Source organism: Lepisosteus oculatus, chromosome 14 (genome assembly GCF_040954835.1).
Source record: "Lepisosteus oculatus isolate fLepOcu1 chromosome 14, fLepOcu1.hap2, whole genome shotgun sequence".
NCBI lineage: Eukaryota > Metazoa > Chordata > Actinopteri > Semionotiformes > Lepisosteidae > Lepisosteus > Lepisosteus oculatus.
The window spans coordinates 35351018-35371155 of record NC_090709.1 but is presented as its reverse complement, the minus strand read 5'-3'; the positions used below and the strand labels follow the sequence as shown (position 1 = coordinate 35371155).

The 20138-nt window shown below is 48.2% G+C and overlaps 3 protein-coding genes across 3 annotated transcripts in view; 1 reads left to right on the top strand and 2 right to left on the bottom strand.

Moving 5' to 3' along the window:
- Positions 1–20138, bottom strand: part of LOC138243467 (GTPase IMAP family member 4-like) — a 194051-nt gene that overhangs the window by 96481 nt on the left and 77432 nt on the right. The window lies entirely within an intron of this gene.
- LOC138243357 (epithelial discoidin domain-containing receptor 1-like) overlaps positions 1–20138 on the bottom strand; it is a 50466-nt gene that overhangs the window by 12299 nt on the left and 18029 nt on the right. The gene's annotated exons all lie outside the window — the stretch shown is intronic.
- LOC138243358 (uncharacterized) lies at positions 1006–19648 on the top strand. Its single transcript, XM_069198928.1, has 10 exons — positions 1006–1057; positions 1116–1190; positions 7203–7312; positions 9985–10116; positions 11150–11180; positions 13803–14499; positions 15512–15563; positions 15875–15998; positions 16376–18382; positions 18876–19648. Exons 1-10 carry the CDS (start codon positions 1006–1008, stop codon positions 19646–19648), a joined length of 4053 nt encoding a protein of 1350 aa, XP_069055029.1.

Here is a 20138-nt window from a genome sequence, read left to right as displayed (position 1 = left end):
AATAGCTTATTCAGAAGCAGCGCTGGACCGGGAACGAACCAGTTTCTTCCCAGGCAAAAGAGTGACTTGTGAGGACTCGCGGTCACACTCTGTGCATAGAGACTTTCTACTAGCCAGCCGGACTGCTGGTAGATCCCCTCGGAGCAACGACTGCCCTGCGCGCCGCAGTTAGATTCCTCCGCCCGTCCTACTCCGAGCTGTACCTCGACTGGTTGGCCGGTAGCCAGAGGACGCCGTCACAACGCCCATTGGACAACCGCTGCAACAGAGGCTGCAACAGAGCCTGTCAGCTGGTTTGGTGTTCGTGCCGGGAAACTCCAAATCCAAACACAGTGGATAAGTAAACCCCATGTTCTACATTGCGTCTCGAGAATTCAATTGTACCTCAACACAAGTTGTTATCAATTTAATTCATGAGTAATGTATTTACTTCCGAGTTTAGAGTAACAGTGGGTAATAACACTGATTAGCGATTTGGTAACCGAACGATATATATTGACATATATTCTCTGTTGTGTATCTCTTTGTGTTTGCATCTCTTCGAGATTATATACCTTGTATATTGATAACCCTCACCCTATCCAGGCAGACTAGTATATGTTTGGTGCACAGTTATATTAATAAATGTATCCCGTGTATTGAACCCGTGTGTGTGCGTTGTTAGTTGTTCTGACGATTGATTTTCTAAAAGCCCCAACGAACAACCTCGTGATTACTGCTACAATTAATAATTGTCTCAGTAAACCCATCAAAACCTCTACAGTTGGATTCTAAGGCCATCAAAATAATCATTTTGTGATTTACTGCTACAATTAATAATTGTCCCAGTAAATGCCCAAACCCTACAGAACTGGTGCCTTCAGAGAGCACACTACATGTGTATAATTGTAACAGTGGAACAGTGAGTTTCTATCCAGCTGTGGGTCTGGCGGTGTCCCACCCGGTATAAGAGCACAGTGTCGCTGACCGGGACTCCGCGGTGGGAAGTGGCCGGTTGTGGCCGAGATGGCGAGCAGCTGTTTCCGGCGGGCGCCAGGCAGGGTGGGCCAGGACAGGCGTGAGGCGGCCGGGCTGTGTCTGCGATCCCAGCGGGGGCGTGTGCCTCCTTCTCACAGCGTGTCTGGTGTGGGTGTCCGAGGGGCTGCTCATGAGGGGTCTTGAGGAAGAGACAGAGGCGCTTCAGCGCGACGGTCAGCCACACTGCGCGCATCAGGCCGGCCGATCGCTCGGACACACAGACCTTTCTGGAAGAGAAGCGCGTTTTCACCTCCTTCAGCCGGAGTGCAGCTGCAGAAACACACCGCTCGCTTGTGCAGAAGGACGTTGAAGCGCCGCTGGAAAACCGACGTGATGATGAAAGACGTCGTTTCATTACGGCGCCCAGACCCGCTGCCGGCTCGTCCGGCAACTGGGACTTTATATCTCGCAACGGCGACTTACAATCTCAGAATCACGACTTTGTTTCTGGTCATTGGGACTTTATATCTCGCAACGGCGACTTACAATCTCAGAATCACTTTATTTCTGGTCATTGGGACTTTATATCTCGCAACTGTGACTTACAATTTCAGAATCACGACTTTATTTCTGGTCATTGGGACTTTATATCTCGCAACGGCGACTTACAATCTCAGAATCACGACTTTATTTCTGGTCATTGGGACTTTATATCTCGCAACGGCGACTTACAATCTCAGAATCACGACTTTATTTCTGGTCATTGGGACTTTATATCTCGCAACGGCGACTTACAATCTCAGAATCGCGACTTTATTTCTGGTCATTGGGACTTTATATCTCGCAACGGCGACTTACAATCTCAGAATCGCGACTTTATTTCTGGTCATTGGGACTTTATATCTCGCAATTTCGAGTCAGAAAAGTCATAATTTCGAGATCTAAAGCCGAAACGGCGAGAAACCGCGGCGCGTTTTTTTTTCTTTCCACTCCCTGGCGGACACGGCTTCCACAGAGGAGCGAGAGAAATGGACTTTTATGTTTTTATATCGACTTTATTCTCCTGAGCCGATCATCAAAGAGCAGAACTGGCGCCAAAACCCGCTTCCGGCTCGTCCTCCGGTTGCTAAGCGACGCTCCGAGCCCGAGCGCTCGAGCTCCTCTCGGGGCGGTTTTATTCCCAGCTGAGGAGCCGCTCCTGTCCTGGAAATCCCGGGAAGGACTGGGACTCCCCTCCTGTTGGCTGGGAGGCTCTTCCCGGGTGTTTCCGCAGACGAGGGGAGTCCTGGTGTCCTGGGAAAAGGCCCCCTGTGCTGCGGGCGTCTCCGAGAGAAACGGGCTGTTTGTGTGGGAAGATGCTCTTTCCTCAGGAGGGGAAGAGCCGAGCGGGAAGGAAAGTTCTGGAAGTGCGTCTCCTCTCCGGCTGCTCCAGTCCCAGTGACTGCGACACCGGGACAGGACCGGAGGGACGAGCGGGTCCTCTTTCCCACACGGGGGATTAGTGGGGTTTGTTAGGACACAGGACAGAGAGAGAGAAAAGGACACCAGCGGGAGAGAGTCCTGAAGCTCTCAGGTCTGGTCTTGATCCGGGTTGGTCCCAGTCCCAGTTTACACTGGTTTACAATGTAAACCCCACAGGAGGTGTCACAAGAGTGAGTGTGGAGTCTGCGTGTTCCTGCTGGGGGTCGCTGGTGCTGGTGTCTGTGTGTGTGGAGTCTGTGTGTTCCTGCTGGGGGTCTCTGGTGTCTGTGTGTGTGGAGTCTGCGTGTTTCTGTTGGCAGTCGCTGGTGCTGGTGTCTGTGTGTGAGGAGTCTGCGTGTTCCTGCTGTGGGTCGCTGGTGCTGGTGTCTGTGTGTGTGGAGTCTGCGTGTTCCTGCTGGGGGTTGCTGGCGCTGGTGTCTGTGTGAAATGACCGCTATCCTTCCTGACGGTTTGAGATCAACAGCGCAGCCTGACGGTCCTGCTGTCTCGACCCAGTCCACTCTGTCGGTACCAAACCAGGGAGCCACGAGCTGGATCGGCCAGATTTAAACCGGGTCAGACCCGGGTCACTGTTTCTGAAAGCGCACACAGTAGGTGGCCAGAGACGGGGGAGTCAGGTGTCATTTTTCTGAGGGGGGATATGGGCCGTCACCTGCAGCCCTTCACCCCGCTGCTGGGCTACAGTGGGAATGACACCCACATGGTTCAACTCGCTCGTTAATTAGTCGGTCGTTAATTGATCCCGGCTTCATCAGCAGTTTCCTGAGAGGAGCCAGGGTATCGGCTTGTTCCCCCCTCCCACCCCTCTCTGTGTACAGTAGAGCCTCCTGGGCAGCTTGTGAACCCTGGGTCAGTCACTCAGAGGGCTTATAACAACCCTGCCCGGGGAGGAGGGCTCCCGAGAGCGTCACTCGAGTGTCCCTTAAGCCCATTGGAGGAGAGGGCTGAGGCGGGACGTTACTCCACCGTGGTGGAAGCCCATTGGCTGAGAGGGGACAGGGGGGCGGTCCCTGCGAGAACTCGGGGCAGGTGCGCGTCTCGTTTGAAGTTTGAATTCCTAACGGTCGCGCTTCCCGCCTTTCCCGCCGTGAGGGCTCCTGCCCCGCCGCGGTTTCCCGAGTTTGAACTTATTTTATCATTAATAATTGGTTTTAGTCAGCTTTTTATTAGAATATACAAGCTTTCTTCTTTCCCGCCCTCATGGACGCCGTGTCTCTGCGTCGCCGAGCTGAAGCCACAGGTCAACCGCGGTTTGAACACGTTTCAATCACTCAATTCGTGTTTATTAAATATAATGTCGTCTAGAGCAGCAGTTTGTTCTTCACGGACGTAGATATCGGCGTCAAAGGGGTGGAAAAGTGTGCGTTTGCGTCAGGGTCATCAATATCATATGCTATCAATGCTGTAACGCTAATGTAATATAATACTGCGTCAGTATAATCGGTCTGACAGAGTTTTCGCCAGTCTGGGGCTCTTCAGCACGTTTATACACCTGTTAAACTTGACTGAGTCCAAAGTCAACGCGTTTCTGGACGTTTCTGCGCACCGAGAGGACGTTTGCTGTTGGTGTTGGAGACGGAAGATGTTTCCCGGGCTGTGGCGGTGAGTGGCGACTTGTCCCTCCGTTTCTTCATTGAAATCGTTCAGTCCTCAGGCTGATGAGAAAACAGTCATAGGAGTGAGAAAATGTCTGTGGTGAAATTGTGTAAAAGTGTGTCTTTATCATTGAGCTCGACGGGTTTGAGGTCAAATTGTGTCAAAAGTGTCGGTTTATCATTGTGCTCGACGGGTTTGAGGTAAAATTGTGTCAAAGGTGTCGGTTTATCATTGTAAAATTGTGTAAACGTGTCTTTATCGTTGAGCTCAGGGGGTTTGAGGTAAAACTGTGTAAAAGTGTTTTACCTTTGAGCTCGATGGGTTTGAGGTAAAATTGTGTAAAAGTGTCGGTTTATCATTGTACAATTGTGTAGAAGTCTTTTTATTATTGAGCTCGATGGGTTTGAGGTAAAATTGTGTCAAAAGTGTCTTTTTATCTTGGAGCTCGGTGGGTTTCAGGTAAAATTGTGTAAAAGTGTCTATCATTGAGTTCGGGGGGTTTGTGGTAAAGTTGTGTAAAAGTGTCGTTTTCACTGTGCTCTGCGGGTTTGTGGTGAAATTGTGTAAAAGTGTATTTTTATCATTGAGCTCAGGGGGTTTCAGGTGAAATTGTGTAAAAGTGTCTTTTTTCATTGTGCTCGGGGGGTTGTGGTGAAATTGTGAAAAAGTGTCTATCATTGAGCTCGGGGGCTTTGTGGTGAAATTGTGTAAAAGTCTCTTTATCATGGTGAAATTGTGTAAAAGTGTCTGCGTATTGTAAAACTGTAAACGTGTCTTTATCATTGAGCTTGATGGGTTTGAGGTCAGATTGTGTAAATGTGTGTTTTTGTCATTGTGCTCCGGGTGTTTGAGGTAAAATTGTGTAAAAGTGTCTGCTTATTGTAAAATTATGTAAATATGTCTTTATCATTGAGCTCGTGGGGTTTGAGGTCAAATTGTGTAATATTAATTGCTTACACTCATAGTGCTTTTCTGGACACTCCACTGTACACGCTTTACAGAATGAGGACTCCCCTCCACCACCAACAAGGTAAGTGGTGATATAAGAGTGTCTGTTTATCATTGAGGTTAAAATTGTGTAAAACTGTCTTTTTATCGTTAAGCTCGGTGGGTTTGAGGTCAAATTGTGTAAAAAGTGTCTATCATGGTCAAATTGTGTAAAAGTGTCTGTATCATTGATCTCGACGAGTTTGAGGTAAAATTGTGTAAAAGTGTCTGTTTATCATTGAGCTCAGGGGGTTTGAGGTAAAATTGTGTAAAGTGTCTTTTTATCATTGAGGTTAAAATTGTGTAAAAAGTGTCTATCATTGAGCTCGGGGGGGGGTTTGATGAAATTGTTTAAAAGTGTCTTTTTATCATTGAGCTCAGGGGTTTGTGGTGAAATTGTGTAAAAGTGTCTCTATCATTGAGCTCGTGGGGTTTGAGGTAAAATTGTGTAAAAGTGTCTGTTTATCATTGAGGTGAAATTGTGTAAGAAGTGTCTGTTTATGATTGAGTTCAATGAGTTTGAGGTAAAATTGTGTAGAATGTCGATTTATTGTAAAATTGTGTCAACGTCTCTATCATTGAGCTCAGGGGGTTTGAGGTAAAACTATAAAAGTTTTTTATCTTTGAGCTCGGAGGGTTTGTGGTGAAATTGTGTAAAAGTGTCTTTATCATGGTAAAATTGTGTAAAAGTGTCTATAATTGAGGTGAAATTGTGTAAAAGTGTCTATCATTGAGCTCGACGGGTTTGAGGTGAAATTGTCAAAAGTGTATGTTTATCATTGAGGTGAAATTGTGTAAAAGTGTCTATCATTGAGCTCGACGGGTTTGAGGTGAAATTGTGTCAAAAGTGTATGTTTATCATTGAGGTGAAATTGTGTAAAAGTGTCTGTTTATCATTGAGCTCGATGGGTTTGAGGTGAAATTGTGTAGAATGTCGGTTTATCATTGTAAAATTGTGTAAACGTGTCTATCATTGAGCTCGGGGGGTTTGTGATGAAATTGTTTAAAAGTGTCTTTTTATCATTGAACTTGATGGGTTTGAGGTCAGATTGTGTAAATGTGTGTTTTTGTCATTGTGCTCAGGGTGTTTGAGTTAAAATTGTGTAAAAGTGTCTACTTATTGTAAAATTGTTTAAATGTGTCTTTATCATTGAGCTCAGGGGGTTTGAGGTCAAATTGTGTAATATTAATAATTGCTTACACTTATACACTCATATAGTGCTTTTCTGGACACTCCACTCTACGCTACGCGCTTTACAGAATGAGGACTCCCCTCCACCAACACCGGGGTAATTTATCATTGAGGTTAAAGTTGTGTAAAAGTGTCTTTTTATCGTTGAGCTCGGGCTGTTTGTGGTGAAATTGTGTAAAAGTGTCTGTCATTGAGCTCGGGGGGTTTGTGGTGAAATTGTGTAAAAGTGTCTATCATTGAGCTCGGGGGGTTTGTGGTGAAATTGTGTAAAAGTCTCTTTATCATTGTGCTTATGGGGTTGTGGAGATATTGTGGTTTTTGGATGTAAAAGTCTTATTGTTCACACGTTGCTGCTGTGATGTGGCCTTTCGCCTGTAGGTGGCACTCTCTCCAGTCATTTTTAAATGTACCAGTCCTGATGGATGACTGTACACATCCTCAGTCAAGGGGAATATCTAATTAGTTACTCTCCAAATAGCATTTTTGTATGAAACATTTAAAGAAATCGACAACCACTTTTTAAAACTCACAATAACACAGACTGGCATGTTTGACAATGAGTAAATAAGACACAGGCGAAACGAGAATTCACCATCACTTTCTGCATGTTTACCGTGACCTGTCCTGATCATGAGAAGTCTCAGACGCGTCTCTTCACCAGACAGTTTAATACAGCAGTTCTACATGGGACCGGTGTGAGAGTATGTGGGTAACAGTGATGACTCTCTCTGCTGTACTGCTGTGGCCCTCCCTCCTGATGACAGAATCGTCTCACACTTCACCTTCACAGACACAAGCTCCATGTGTTTGTGGTGAAATTGTGGGTCTTTCGGTGTAAAAGATTATTATTGAGCTCACTGAACTGATCTCGAAGGCCACTTTAATTTCAGTTGCGTCTGACATTTTGAGTGAAATTGTAGTTTTGTTGGTTTAAATGTGTTTGTTAAAGTCGAGGTGCGTCGCTTTGCCCTTCCGGTTCTTGCGGCAGGGCAGGCCCGCGGCTTCGATGTCGCCCAGGACAAGGATGTCCTTCCCGTCCACAAACGTGACGCGGACGAGGATGTTCTCGGCGATGTCCTTCCCGAAGATGGAGAGGATGTAGGAGTATCAGTGCGAGTCATGAGTTCATAACAGGAACAGAGTCCTCTCGGATTCACTGCCTGTCCCTTCTGATCCAAGATGATCCACACTTTCTCTAGCAGTGTGATAAGACTTCGATATGAAGTCAATATTCTAAAATACAGGAAACAGGGATCCTGAACAAGCAGAGGAACCCAGATGTCCGCACAGCGCGAGAGTCACAGCGGACTCTAAACACAGTGAGCAGCATCACACCTCATCCATCACGAGCCCATAATCATGACGATGGTGTCAAAACAGCAGCCAGGTCCTCTTAGAAGATCAGACAGCTGTATTCAACAGTTTGTACCACCTGTGATACTGAGACAGACACATCTGTCACTCTGGATACCTGAGACTGGGGACTCACTCTCAGGGGGAGATGAGCCTGATGAAGTTCGCAGAACCAAAGTAAGTGTTTATACCTCCAGGAAAGGTCTTTACCTCCACACCTGTGACACCTGTGTGTTGTGTTTGTAGCTGTAGGATACCCATCACAACAAGCACACAGTGTATATAAATGAGTCTGTGCTGTTATAGACTGTAGTGAGTCCTGTCTGTAGGATACCCATCACCACATGCACACAGTATAAACACAATTGTAGCTGATGTAACATCTAATCATGATATACTGTAGATAAGATTTTATTGTCCCTTGAGGGAATTTTGTATGGACACCCAGCACTCCTGTACATTTAAAGAGAAGAGTAAGAAAAAAAGAAGAAAATAAAAACATTAATTCTATTACAGGAAACAAGAAAAACATCGCACATCACTCTATTGCCCAGGTACAGTATAACACATCACAGTATGTACCATTTATAACATGTCACAAAACCTATCCCACTCCCTCATGTGTTTATTAAAATACAGATTATATTGTGTCGAAATTTATTTCATTTAAGTTTGTTTGCTGATATAATTGTTTGCTCTCAATACAATACAAAATAAACCACACATTCATATTCAATAACTGCTACACACACACAGTTAAATCTCCGTATCGACACACCTGTCAGCTCTCCTACAGTCTTATCTCTACTATAAGAGTCCCGTACAGACACACCTGTCAGCTCTCCTACCGTCTCATCTCTACTATAGGAGTCCAATATAGACACACCTGTCAGCTCTCCTACCGTCTCATCTCTACTATAGGAGTCCCGTATAGACACACCTGTCAGCTCTCCTACCGTCTCATCTCTACTATAGGAGTCCCTATAGACACACCTGTCAGCTCTCCTACCGTCTCATCTCTACTATAGGAGTCCCGTACAGACACACCTGTCAGCTCTCCTACCGTCTCATCTCTACTATAGGAGTCCCGTACAGACACACCTGTCAGCTCTCCTACCGTCTCATCTCTACTATAGGAGTCCCGTACAGACACACCTGTCAGCTCTCCTACCGTCTCATCTCTACTATAGGAGTCCCGTACAGACACACCTGTCAGCTCTCCTACCGTCTCATCTCTACTATAGGAGTCCCGTATAGACACACCTGTCAGCTCTCCTACCGTCTCATCTCTACTATAGGAGTCCCGTACAGACACACCTGTCAGCTCTCCTACCGTCTCATCTCTACTATAGGAGTCCCGTATAGACACACCTGTCAGCTCTCCTACCGTCTTATCTCTACTATAGGAGTCCCGTATAGACACACCTGTCAGCTCTCCTACCGTCTCATCTCTACTATAGGAGTCCCGTACAGACACACCTGTCAGCTCTCCTACCGTCTCGTCTCTACTATAGGAGTCCCGTACAGACACACCTGTCAGCTCTCCTACCGTCTCGTCTCTACTATAGGAGTCCCGTACAGACACACCTGTCAGCTCTCCTACCGTCTCGTCTCTACTATAGGAGTCCCGTACAGACACACCTGTCAGCTCTCCTACCGTCTCGTCTCTACTATAGGAGTCCCGTACAGACACACCTGTCAGCTCTCCTACCGTCTCGTCTCTACTATAGGAGTCCCGTACAGACACACCTGTCAGCTCTCCTACCGTCTCGTCTCTACTATAGGAGTCCCGTACAGACACACCTGTCAGCTCTCCTACCGTCTCATCTCTACTATAGGAGTCCCTATAGACACACCTGTCAGCTCTCCTACCGTCTCATCTCTACTATAGGAGTCCCGTACAGACACACCTGTCAGCTCTCCTACCGTCTCATCTCTACTATAGGAGTCCCGTACAGACACACCTGTCAGCTCCCCTACCGTCTCATCTCTACTATAGGAGTCCCTATAGACACACCTGTCAGCTCTCCTACCATCTCATCTCTACTATAGGAGTCCCGTACAGACACACCTGTCAGCTCTCCTACCATCTCATCTCTACTATAGGAGTCCCGTACAGACACACCTGTCAGCTCTCCTACCGTCTCATCTCTACTATAGGAGTCCCGTACAGACACACCTGTCAGCTCTCCTAACGTTCTATCTCTACTATAGAAGTCCCCGCATTTATTGGAGCCTCGATCACCACCAGTACACGGCAGCCCCACAGAGGAAACTCTTTACAGTGGTCTAGGCACGTACACTCGTGGAACCCGCCCGTCCTCTCCGTGGACGTACAGGGTTTCCCTGCGAGAGCCGGGCGAGGCGGGTCCTGGACGCGCGAATCTCTCAGGCTGCGGAGGCTCCTATTCTCGCAGTATTACGGCTCTCGCTCCCAGCGGCGCCTCCAGTTCCTCCGCATTCCCGAGTCCCGGTTCCTCCGGTTCCGCTCCTTTCCTGTAAACTGCGCTCGGACCTGCGGACCGGAGCCTGCAGTCCTGCTGGAGCGGGTCAGAGCGCCGGCCCGGCCGCTCCGACTGTCAGGAGAGACTTCTGAACTCTCCTCTCTTCTCACGGTGTGTTGGTGTAGCGAGAAATGTTGGATTTTTGGTCCTGAAATCGGGAAATTGCTCGCAAGTCACGCTTTCAGGATATAGGATCAGCTCCTGAAAGCTCATCATACAGCGGAGTCTGTTTAAAACATCTCCGTTTCTTTTAAACCGTTTATACATCCCCGAACAATTTCTCTCTCCTGATCCGTGTGGTCTGGAATACAGCTTTGTAGAGAAACTCTCGAAAAACAGCACGATTGACTGTTTGTACACACGGAGTTTGTTTATATATATATACTTCCTCATTTCTGCGCAGGTAAATTAACAACCCTGAAGTGAGATGGAAGATGGACATTCAAATCGTATAGCGCCTTTAAAAGAGGCTTTTTATCGTGCTCTGCAGAGGAAGACTCCGCACCGAGAGGAAACAGCAGATTGACACAGGACCCGTGAAATTAAAACTCTTTTATTGAGGAAGGTTTAGAGTCTGGATGTGAAAGACCTCAGGGAAGGAGACTCTCTGAGATCCTTGGTGATGTTTTTACCTGTTTCTCTAAATCCTAAATACTACTCGTTTCTTTTAAATTGTTTTTGCACGTTTGTTCCCCAAAAGAGTATGTGTTTAATGCACATATGAAGTATTAGCTCTTCTAAATACGAGCACATTTCAGAAAACACTGACTCAGTGCTGCAGGTTCACAGGGGAAGTGAGTTTAAAACGGAGTCTTTTTCAGTCTATTCGCAGTTAATCATTGTATTTAAGACACACTCGTGCGATTTGTCTCAGTTACTTTTAAAATTTCTGGATTTCCTGAGCCTTTCACCTGCAGCAGCTGATGGATTGACAGAGCCTGCCTGTTACTGGAACAACACGAGTCACATGAGAGTTTACACGTGAAAAGTATTTTCATGTTGAATGTTTCCTGAGTGAAGAGACGCGTTATGCATTTTCCTGGCGGTTTATTAAGTTTCATTTGTACTGATCCACCAGGTGGCGCCAGAGCAGAGTCTTCATCGCTCAGGTGAGCTCACCTTTACCTGAAGAGAACAGGAAGTCCTTCTCCCTCAGATCAGCAGGAAGAGAAGGAGAGAGATGGCGTCTGAGAGCTCAGCGCTCAGCCCTGGTGAGTTTTCTCTTGTTCTGCCTGTCAGAGTGTCCGTGAGGGAGTCACTGAGGGTCTCTTCTCTGTCACAGAGCACAGCAGCAGCTGGAGAAGTGTCTTCCTGTCTGCTGAGAGTGTGTTCTGTGTATCAGACACACAGGGTCTGAACTAGGAGAGAGACAGAAACTGTTTTACTTTCACTTTCTCTTGTCAGCGATCAGAGATCGGTACTGTAAACTCAAGCTGTTTGGAATTCACTGAATATTTTAATCAGGTGTTTATTTAAGGTAGAATGATTGATGTAAAACCTGACTGTGTGCTGATGGTATTGGATTCACACTGTTAGTATTCATGATGCTCAGAAACGCTCAGATATGATCGTTTCCTGTTTGTTGCTCAGAGGCCGTGTTTATTGTACAGCTGATAATACCAGAGAGGAATCAGTACAGATGAACAACAGAGGAATTTATTTGGCCCATAATTAGTAGTGATTCCAGGTTCTCGTGCAGCTGTTTCTCCTGTCCTGACTGGGCAGCTTGTTCCCCCCTCCCACCCCCCTCTGTGTACAGTAGAGCCTCCCACTCCTGATTTTAAGTCTTAGTGTTGTTTTGAGTTTCAGTGTTAATTCTGAGGAGCTCTGAGGTGTCAATATCTAACTGGTCTTTAATGATGACTGACTGTCTCTGAGGATGTTGATTATTTTGTATATATTTATGGTTCGCTATCTTCACCCTGTCAGTGTGGGACACTCCCTTCAGACTAAAGAGACTCAGTTCCTCCAGCTTGTCAGTTTCACTCTTTTTAAACTAACATCATGCTAGTTCTCTTCAGTGTGGATCACAATAGATAGTTTCTAAGCGGTTTGAAACTATACAACACATTTCCCAGCCAGGTGGCTGAGTCCCAATATGTATTTTTAAAATAAGGTGGAATAATAATAATAAATAATAATAAACTTTATTTTATAATAAACTTTATTTTATATAGTGCCTTTAAAGGTGGCTTCTCAAAGCGCTTTACAGGATGACAATAATAAATAAGAAGAATACACAAGATAAAACACAATTACAGTACACAGAGGAGACTGTGGATGGTGGTACTAAGAAGAGCAGAGGGGTGAAGAATGGAACCAGTTCAGTAAAGGCTTTTCTGAAGAAGAGGGTTTGGAGTCTGGATCTGAAGGAGTTTAGAGAAGGTGACTCTCTGATATCCTTGGGGAGAGAGTTCAGAGCTTGGGTGCAGAGCAGGAGAAGGCCCTGTCATCCAAAGAGTGTAGACAGGTTTGGGGGACAATAAGGAGAGCAGAATTAGCAGAGCGAAGGTTGTGAGGTGGAGAGTAGGGCGATAATAGTTCAGACAGGTACTGAGGTGCCAAGCCATGCGGAGCCTTACAGGTGAGCGTGAGGATTTTAAAGTCCACACAGAATTTAACTGGATGCCAGTGCAGGGACTCCAGGATAGGAGTGATGTGGTCGCTTGCACCAGACCTCGTCAGGATTCTGGCTGCTGAGGTTTGGACAGACTGCAGTTTGTTCAGAGTAGATTTTGATACCCCAGCGAGTAGAGCATTACAGTAGTCAATTCGGGAGAAGACGGATGTAATTATTTATCATGTACATTACAATATTACAATAACACACCGTGTACGGCACCGGTCACAAGTTTGAGCACGCCCCCTTGAGTCCTGGGTTGTTCTTGGCCATCTGTGCGTGTCGCTGGCCTACCAGGGAGACCTGCTGCAAAGAAGGGTCGAATGTTAAGCCAGAATCAAATATAACTCCAAGGTTTTTCAATTTTGATTGAATAAAGGAATAAAGAGTCTATTGTACCAATACAATTACATAAGTTCACTTTCTGGTTCAACTATATAACACAGAGATTTCCCAGCCAGGTGGCTGAGTCCCAAACATGTCTTTATGAAATGTGACATTTTAGACTCACTACTGAAGAATCAGGATGGACTGAATTATTTTACAGTTTTTACATGTATTTTTAAAATAAGGTGGTATAAAGGTTCATTCTGAACACAGGAGTCCCATATGTGTCTGAACTGCCACTGGACACTCAGAGTGTTAGTGGGACTCTACAGGGCTCTCCAGAAGTATTGGCACCCTTGGTAAAGATGAGCAAGGAAGACATTGGAAAAATGTCTGTGTTGTTTATCAGATGAGAGAAATCTGACCTTTCAGTGAGGTTAAATTATTCTAAGAAACAAAATCCTGATGAAAAATAAACATGTACTATTGAGAGAACAGTTAAAAATACATATATTTTATATAAATTGTAAGAATACAGAATAACAATGTTGTAAGAATACAGTCTGATTAACATTACATAACATTAACAGAACATTTTTGTATACCACAGAGAATACACAGAAAAATAATCTCAATAATCTGTGATTTTCCTCTCTCACAGGGCAGGGACAATAGAAAAGATATAGAAAAGTTTTTATTGTGAATTTTAAATGGGATGAGTGGTGAAGATATCTGTGATGAGAACTTTATCACGTAATTAATCTGTGATCTTTCTCTCTGACAGGGGAGGGACAGGCTGATGCCCATGAGGCACCACAGCGTCTCTCAGAGATCAGGATCGTGCTGCTGGGCCAGAGATGGTCTGGGAAGAGCTCAGCAGGAAACACCATCCTGGGCAGAGAGGAGTTTGACACTGAGGGAGAAACTAAGGAGTGTGAGAAGAGACAGGGTGAAGTAGCTGGGAGGAAGATCACTGTGGTCGACACTCAAGGCTGGGGTTCCTCTTTTATAAGGGCTGATCCAAAGTGTGTCAGAGAGGAGGTTGTGCGCAGTGTGTCTCTGTGTCCCCCAGGACCCCACACTCTCCTCCTGGTGATTAATCTGAACTCAGACACAGACTGGAGATCAGTGAAGGAACATCTGGAGCTTCTCAGTGAGAGAGTCTGGAGACACACAATAGTGCTGTTCACCTGGGGGGACAGACTGAGAGAAACAACCATTGAGCAGCACATTGAGACAGGAGGGAAGGAGCTCCAGTGGATGGTGGAGAAGTGTGGGAACAGGTATCATGTTCTCAACAACAAGAACAGGGGCGACCGCACTCAGGTCACAGAGCTGCTGGAGAAGATAGAGGACATGGTGGCAGGAAACTATGGGCAGTACTTCACCACTAACATCAAAGAAATAAACACTGAACTAGAGAAATATATCAGACAGAGGGAGGAGCAGAGACAGAGAGACACAGAGGAGTTGAGACAGAGGTTGGAGGAGGAGTGGAGCAGGAGAGAAGAGGAGCTGAAGGAGAAGATGAGAAAGACACTGAAGGAAGAGGAGCTGGAGAAAGAGACAGAGGAGCCCAGACTGCCTGTCAAGAGTAGGAACAGTAAAGACATCATCCCTCCTGCCAGTGAGTGTGATTGGTGCTGTATTACTGAGTCACTGATCTTACTGCTCATCAGACTGAGAGATTCAACCATCTTGTGTCCTGTTAGGAATTAAAATCATACCGTGCTCCACTCTGTACTGCGTTACTAACACAGTGGCACACAGATCTGTGTCTGTTTAAATCCTCTGTGCTGTAATTGAACTGTTTTCTCTCAGGGAGATGAGATTTAATCCATCACACAGCAGCTCAGTCTCTGTAATCTGTTCCTCAAGACTGTCGGACCAACACTCAATCAATCAAGGTTTATTGATCGATGCACGAACAGTACAGCACACAGCGGTGTTGTCAGCATTGGAATCGATTAAAGGCTCGTTAAGAGAGATAGAAGACTTGGAGGACAGGAATTTATAGGGGTTAACATTGGGATACAGTAGATTACACAATTGCAATTCACAGATTGTGTGAAACTAACACAAGTATAGGAGGTATTTAGGTCTCCTGACATTAGTAGGGTACAGGGTAGGAGGTATTGAGGTGTCTTGACAGTAGTAAGGTACAGGGAAGGAGGTATTTAGTGCTCTTCGTAGGTGTCCTGAGAGTGCCAGTGCCCCCTGTCAGTTCAAGGAGGTAACTGCAGGTGTCTGCTGTGGTTGGCTGTTCAGCAGTCTTACTGCCTGGGGGAAGAAGCTGTTCTGACACCTGGTGGTCTTGGTCTGATACTTCAGTACCGTTTTCCAGATGGTAGTAGAGAGAGCAGGTTGTGTTTAGGGTGACTGGGGTCCCTGAGGATGGACCTAGCCTTCTTGAGGCATCTAACACAGTAGTTATCCTGTGTGTTCAGTAGCGCAGCCGGTAGTGTTCTGAGCCAGTGTCACCACCCTCTGGAGGACCCTGAGCTCGTGGGCGGAGCAGTTACCACACCAGGCAGTGGTGCAGCCGGTTAGGATGCTCTCAGTGGTGCAGCTGTAGAAGCTGGTCAGGATGCGTGAAGGCAGGCTGAACTTCTTCAGTCTGGGGAGAAAGAACAGGCGCTGTCTTGTCTACGGGGTTGGTGTGGTGGGTCCAGGTCAGGTCGCCTGTGATGTTGACACCTAGGAATTTGAGAATCTGGACCACTGCGGACCCACTGATGTGAATGGGTGCCTGGTCTGTTCCTGTGGTCCACCATCAGCTCCTTAGTTCTGCTGGTGTTCAGAGAGAGGCTGCTCTCCTGACACCATGCTGTCAGCGTTTCTACCTCCTCCCTGTAGGCGGACTCATCACCGTTCGTGATCAAGCTGATGATCGTTGTATCGTCCGCAAACGTGATGATGGAGTTTGTCTTGTTCCTGGAGACGCAGTCGTGGGTGAACAGGGAGCAGAGGAGAGGGCTGAGTTTGCAGCACTGGGGAACACTGATGTTCAGAGTCAGGGTGGACGATGTACTTGTGCCGACTCTGGGCATGATGCCCAAGAATAATTCCCAGATGTAAATTTCTTTCATAATGGCCAGCAGCCCTATCACCCTGCAACTCCCAGCTGGCAGCCCCCACTGGAGCCCAGCAGGGGTGAGCCTGGCCAGTACCTGGAGGGGAGACTCCTGGGAAAACACTAAGGCTACTGCTGGGAGAGGTGTGTGTGGGACCAGCAGGGGGCGCTCTCAGCCTGCGGTCTGTGTGGGTCCTGATGCCCCAGTATAGTGACGGGGACACTGGACTGGTCTTCTCTCATGTGTCACCTCCCTGATGCTCCTGTCTCTCCTCCTGTTGCAGTGAGTGAAGTCGAACCCAGATTCCAGCCCCGCCCCTCTGAGCTGAGACTGGTGCTGCTGGGCAGGACTGGTGCTGGGAAGAGCGCAGCAGGAAACACCCTCCTGGGCAGCACACAGTTCCCCTCCCGGCCCAGCCTGTCTGCGGTCACCCAGGCCTGCGAGAGACGCAGGGGGGAGGCTGCTGGGAGGCAGCTCTCCGTCATCGACACGCCAGACCTCCTGGACAGCAGGGGGCGCCAGAGGGACGTGTGTCTGGAGGTCCGGAGGTGCCTGCTGCTGTCCTCCCCAGGACCCCACGCTTTCCTGCTGGTGCTGCGGGCCAGACGCTTCACGGACGAGGAGAAGGGAGCCCTGCTGACCGTGACCGAGGTGTTTGGGGAGGCTGTCCTGAATCACACTATCGTCCTCTTCACCCACGGGGACAGTCTGGGACAGGAGACAGTGGAGCAGTACATTGACACACAGGGGAGAGACCTGCAGCAGCTCTTGGAGAGCTGTGGGAACAGGTATCATGTTCTCAACAATATGGACACGGGCGACCGCACTCAGGTCACACAGCTGCTGGAGAAGATCGAGGACATGGTGGCCAGAAACAATAGGGACTTCTTTGTGGACCAGGATGCAGAGGAGAGGCTGAGAGAAAGAGAGAACAGATACAGGGAGGAGGAGGAGGGCAGGAAGGAGAGGGAGGAGTTTCTGAAGAAAGTGCATGAGCTGAGAGAGGAGTACGAGGCAGAACTGCGTCAGAAGACAGAGGAGCTGAGACGCAGGAGTGAGGAAGAGCAGAGGAGGAGAGCGGAGCAGCTGAAGGAGGAGCACGAGGAGCAGCAGAGGCGCCGGCTGGAGGAGCTGAGACGCAGGCAGGGAGAGGAGCAGCGCAGGCAGCTGGAGGCTCTCAGGAGAGAGCAGGAGGAGACACTGCGCAGGAAGGAGCAGGAGCTGCAGCTGCAGTACCAGGAGCAGAGGCAGAGGCTGGAGCAGGAGCAGTGTGAGAAGACGGAGGAGATCAAGCTCTGCTACAGGACGCAGCACCAGGAGCTCCTGCGCAGGTACGAGGAGGAGCAGCGCAGCAGAGCTGAGCAGATGGAGCTCAGATACCAGGAGCAGCACAGGAGGGTGCAGGAGACCATCCTGAAACTCACTGAGGAGCAGCTGAGGAAGGTGGTGGAGACCAGGACCCGGTGTGCAGAGAGACTGAGGGAGCGGATGGAGGCCGTGAAGAGGGAGCTTGAAGAAGAGCAGGAGAGGAAGATAGAGGAGCTGAGGCAGCAGCACAGAGGCCAAGACCGCGGGGAGGCCCAGCAGAGGTGTGAAGAAGGGCTGTGGAGGAAGGTGGACGAGATCAAGCAGCTGTATGAAGAGAGACTGCAGGGGAGAGTTCAGGAGCTGGAGCAGCAGCAGCAGAGGGAGATGGAGGAGAAGAGGAAGGAGCAGGAGGAGGAGCAGAGGAAGAGAGAGGAGGAGCTGAGGAGGCAGCTGGAGGAGGATCGCAGGCAGAGGGAGCAGGAGCTGGAGCTGAGGAAGGCTGAGGAGCTCAGGAGAGTGGAGGAGCTGGAGCAGAGATACTCACTGGAGGAGCAGAGCAGACTGGCAGAGCTCAGACTCCACTACGAGGAGAGGATGAGAGAGCAGGGCAGGCAGGAGCTGCAGAGGCAGACGGAGGAGCTGAAACTGAGGCAGCAGCAGAGGGAGGCAGAGCTGAGGCAGGAACTGGAGGATGAGCAGAGGAGGAGGGCGGAGGAGCTGAGGCAGCAGTTGGAGAGGGAGCACCGTCAGAGAGAGCAGGAGCTGGAGGAGAGATACAGGGAGCAGCAGCGAGAGGCGCAGGAGGAGAGGAGCAGGACGGAGGAGCTGAGGAGGCAGTGGGAGGAAGGGCTGAGAGAGGAGTACGACAGGAGGCTACAGAGAAAGGAGGCGGAGATCCAGGAGAGGTGGGAAGGGGAGCTGCAGAGGAGAGTGAAGGAGCTACAGGAGTCCTCCCAGCCTCAGAGCCTGGAGCCGGGTCAGAGTAAGTACCCCAGCAGGAAGGCAGGAGGTAGATGCCCAGTTTAAGAGGTAAAACTGCAAATTCCAGAGAATTGTGTAGTTTGGACTGCATACATGCAATCGTGTCAAGATTGAAGAGAGGTCTTGCATCTTGTGATTTTTATTTTGTCTCTATGCAGTGGTTCTTATTTGAATTTCTTTCTTCTTCACTTTGCTTTCTTTTTTGTCATAACATTTCTGTTCATCTTGGTTTATGTCTTTTAAACTCCAAAAGCTGTAGTTTTTGATGTTTTTGATAAAGGAGTCAACATAAGGGAACTTAAATCTTCTGCACTCAGATCCCAGAATCTGCTTGTTTTATTGACATGTTTGTTTCAATTAAGCACACAGCAGAGTTTGTTTCATCCCCTTTAAGTACTATAGTGGCTGAACAGCTGAAAAAATGATTTAGTTCTTGTGCCCTGAAACACTACAAGCTCTAACACTGATGTTGTCTTGTTTGGTTGCTGATCCAGTGAGAAGCCCAGGAGAAACTCCCCGTCCAGAGATCCCAGCAGCTGCTCGTCTGTTGAAGCTGAACATTGTGCTTCTAGGGTGTGAAAAGGCTGGGAAGAGCTCAGCAGGAAACACCATCCTGGGCAGAGAGGAGTTTGACACTGAGGGAGTAACTGAGGAGTGTGAGAAGAGACAGGGTGAAGTAGCTGGGAGGAAGATCACTGTGGTCGACACTCCAGGGTGGGAGTGGGATAATATAAAGTCAACCTCAGAGCAGGTCAAACAAGAGACTGTGTACAGCGTGTCTCTGTGTCCCCCAGGACCCCACGCTCTCCTCCTGGTGATCCCTCTCATCACACTGAGAGAGAAACAGAGGAGAGTAGAGAAGGAACATCTGGAGCTTCTCAGTGAGAGAGTCTGGAGACACACAATACTGCTGTTCACCTGGGGGGATGAGCTGACAGACACAACCATTGAGCAGCACATTGAGAGAGGAGGAGAGGAGCTCCAGTGGCTGGTGGAGAAGTGTGGGAACAGGTATCATGTTCTCAACAACAAGAACAGGGGTGACCGCACTCAGGTCACAGAGCTGCTGGAGAAGATAGAGGACATGGTGGCAGAAATGAGTGTCTTTCCTTACATGATGGACAGAAAACTTCTGCAGAAGATAGAGAAGAGGAAGTCGGCCAAGAAAATGGTCGATGTAGAAGAGGAGGAAGAGAGAGGAGCTGGAAGAGTGCCTGTCAGGAGGAGACACAGTAAAGAGATGGAGCCCCCAAACTGTAAGTCCTGATCACACCGAAAGTCTCTCTCCTACATCACTGACCCTCTGTCTGTACGGCACACTGACACACGGCTCTCTCTTTGTGTTTCCAGTGTCTGGAGGTGAAGGAGGCTTGTCTGGACTCTGAACACCCTGAGCTTGGAGCTGAACAACAGGACTAAATGATCTACACCCTGCCATCTCCTGTAACAGCCACAGCTTTGATGAGCAGTAGACTTCCTGGAGATGATCTAGGAGGAAGCAGGAAGTGGGTCTTCTCCCACAATGCTTTTCAAATGCCTGCGTCACCATGACGACCAGAGAGCAGGCCCGCCTCTGTGAAGGAGGGGTTTGTTGAGATCGAGAGCTCACAATGCTCTCTCTGTGTCCTCTCTTTCTCTCTAGTCTTTTATCTTCCATCCCTTCTCCTCTCTCTCTCTCCACAAGCACAGCTGCTCCCATCTTCAACACAACAGTGGTGCTTTTCAGCCAAACTCCCTGACTGGAGCAGATCCTGGGG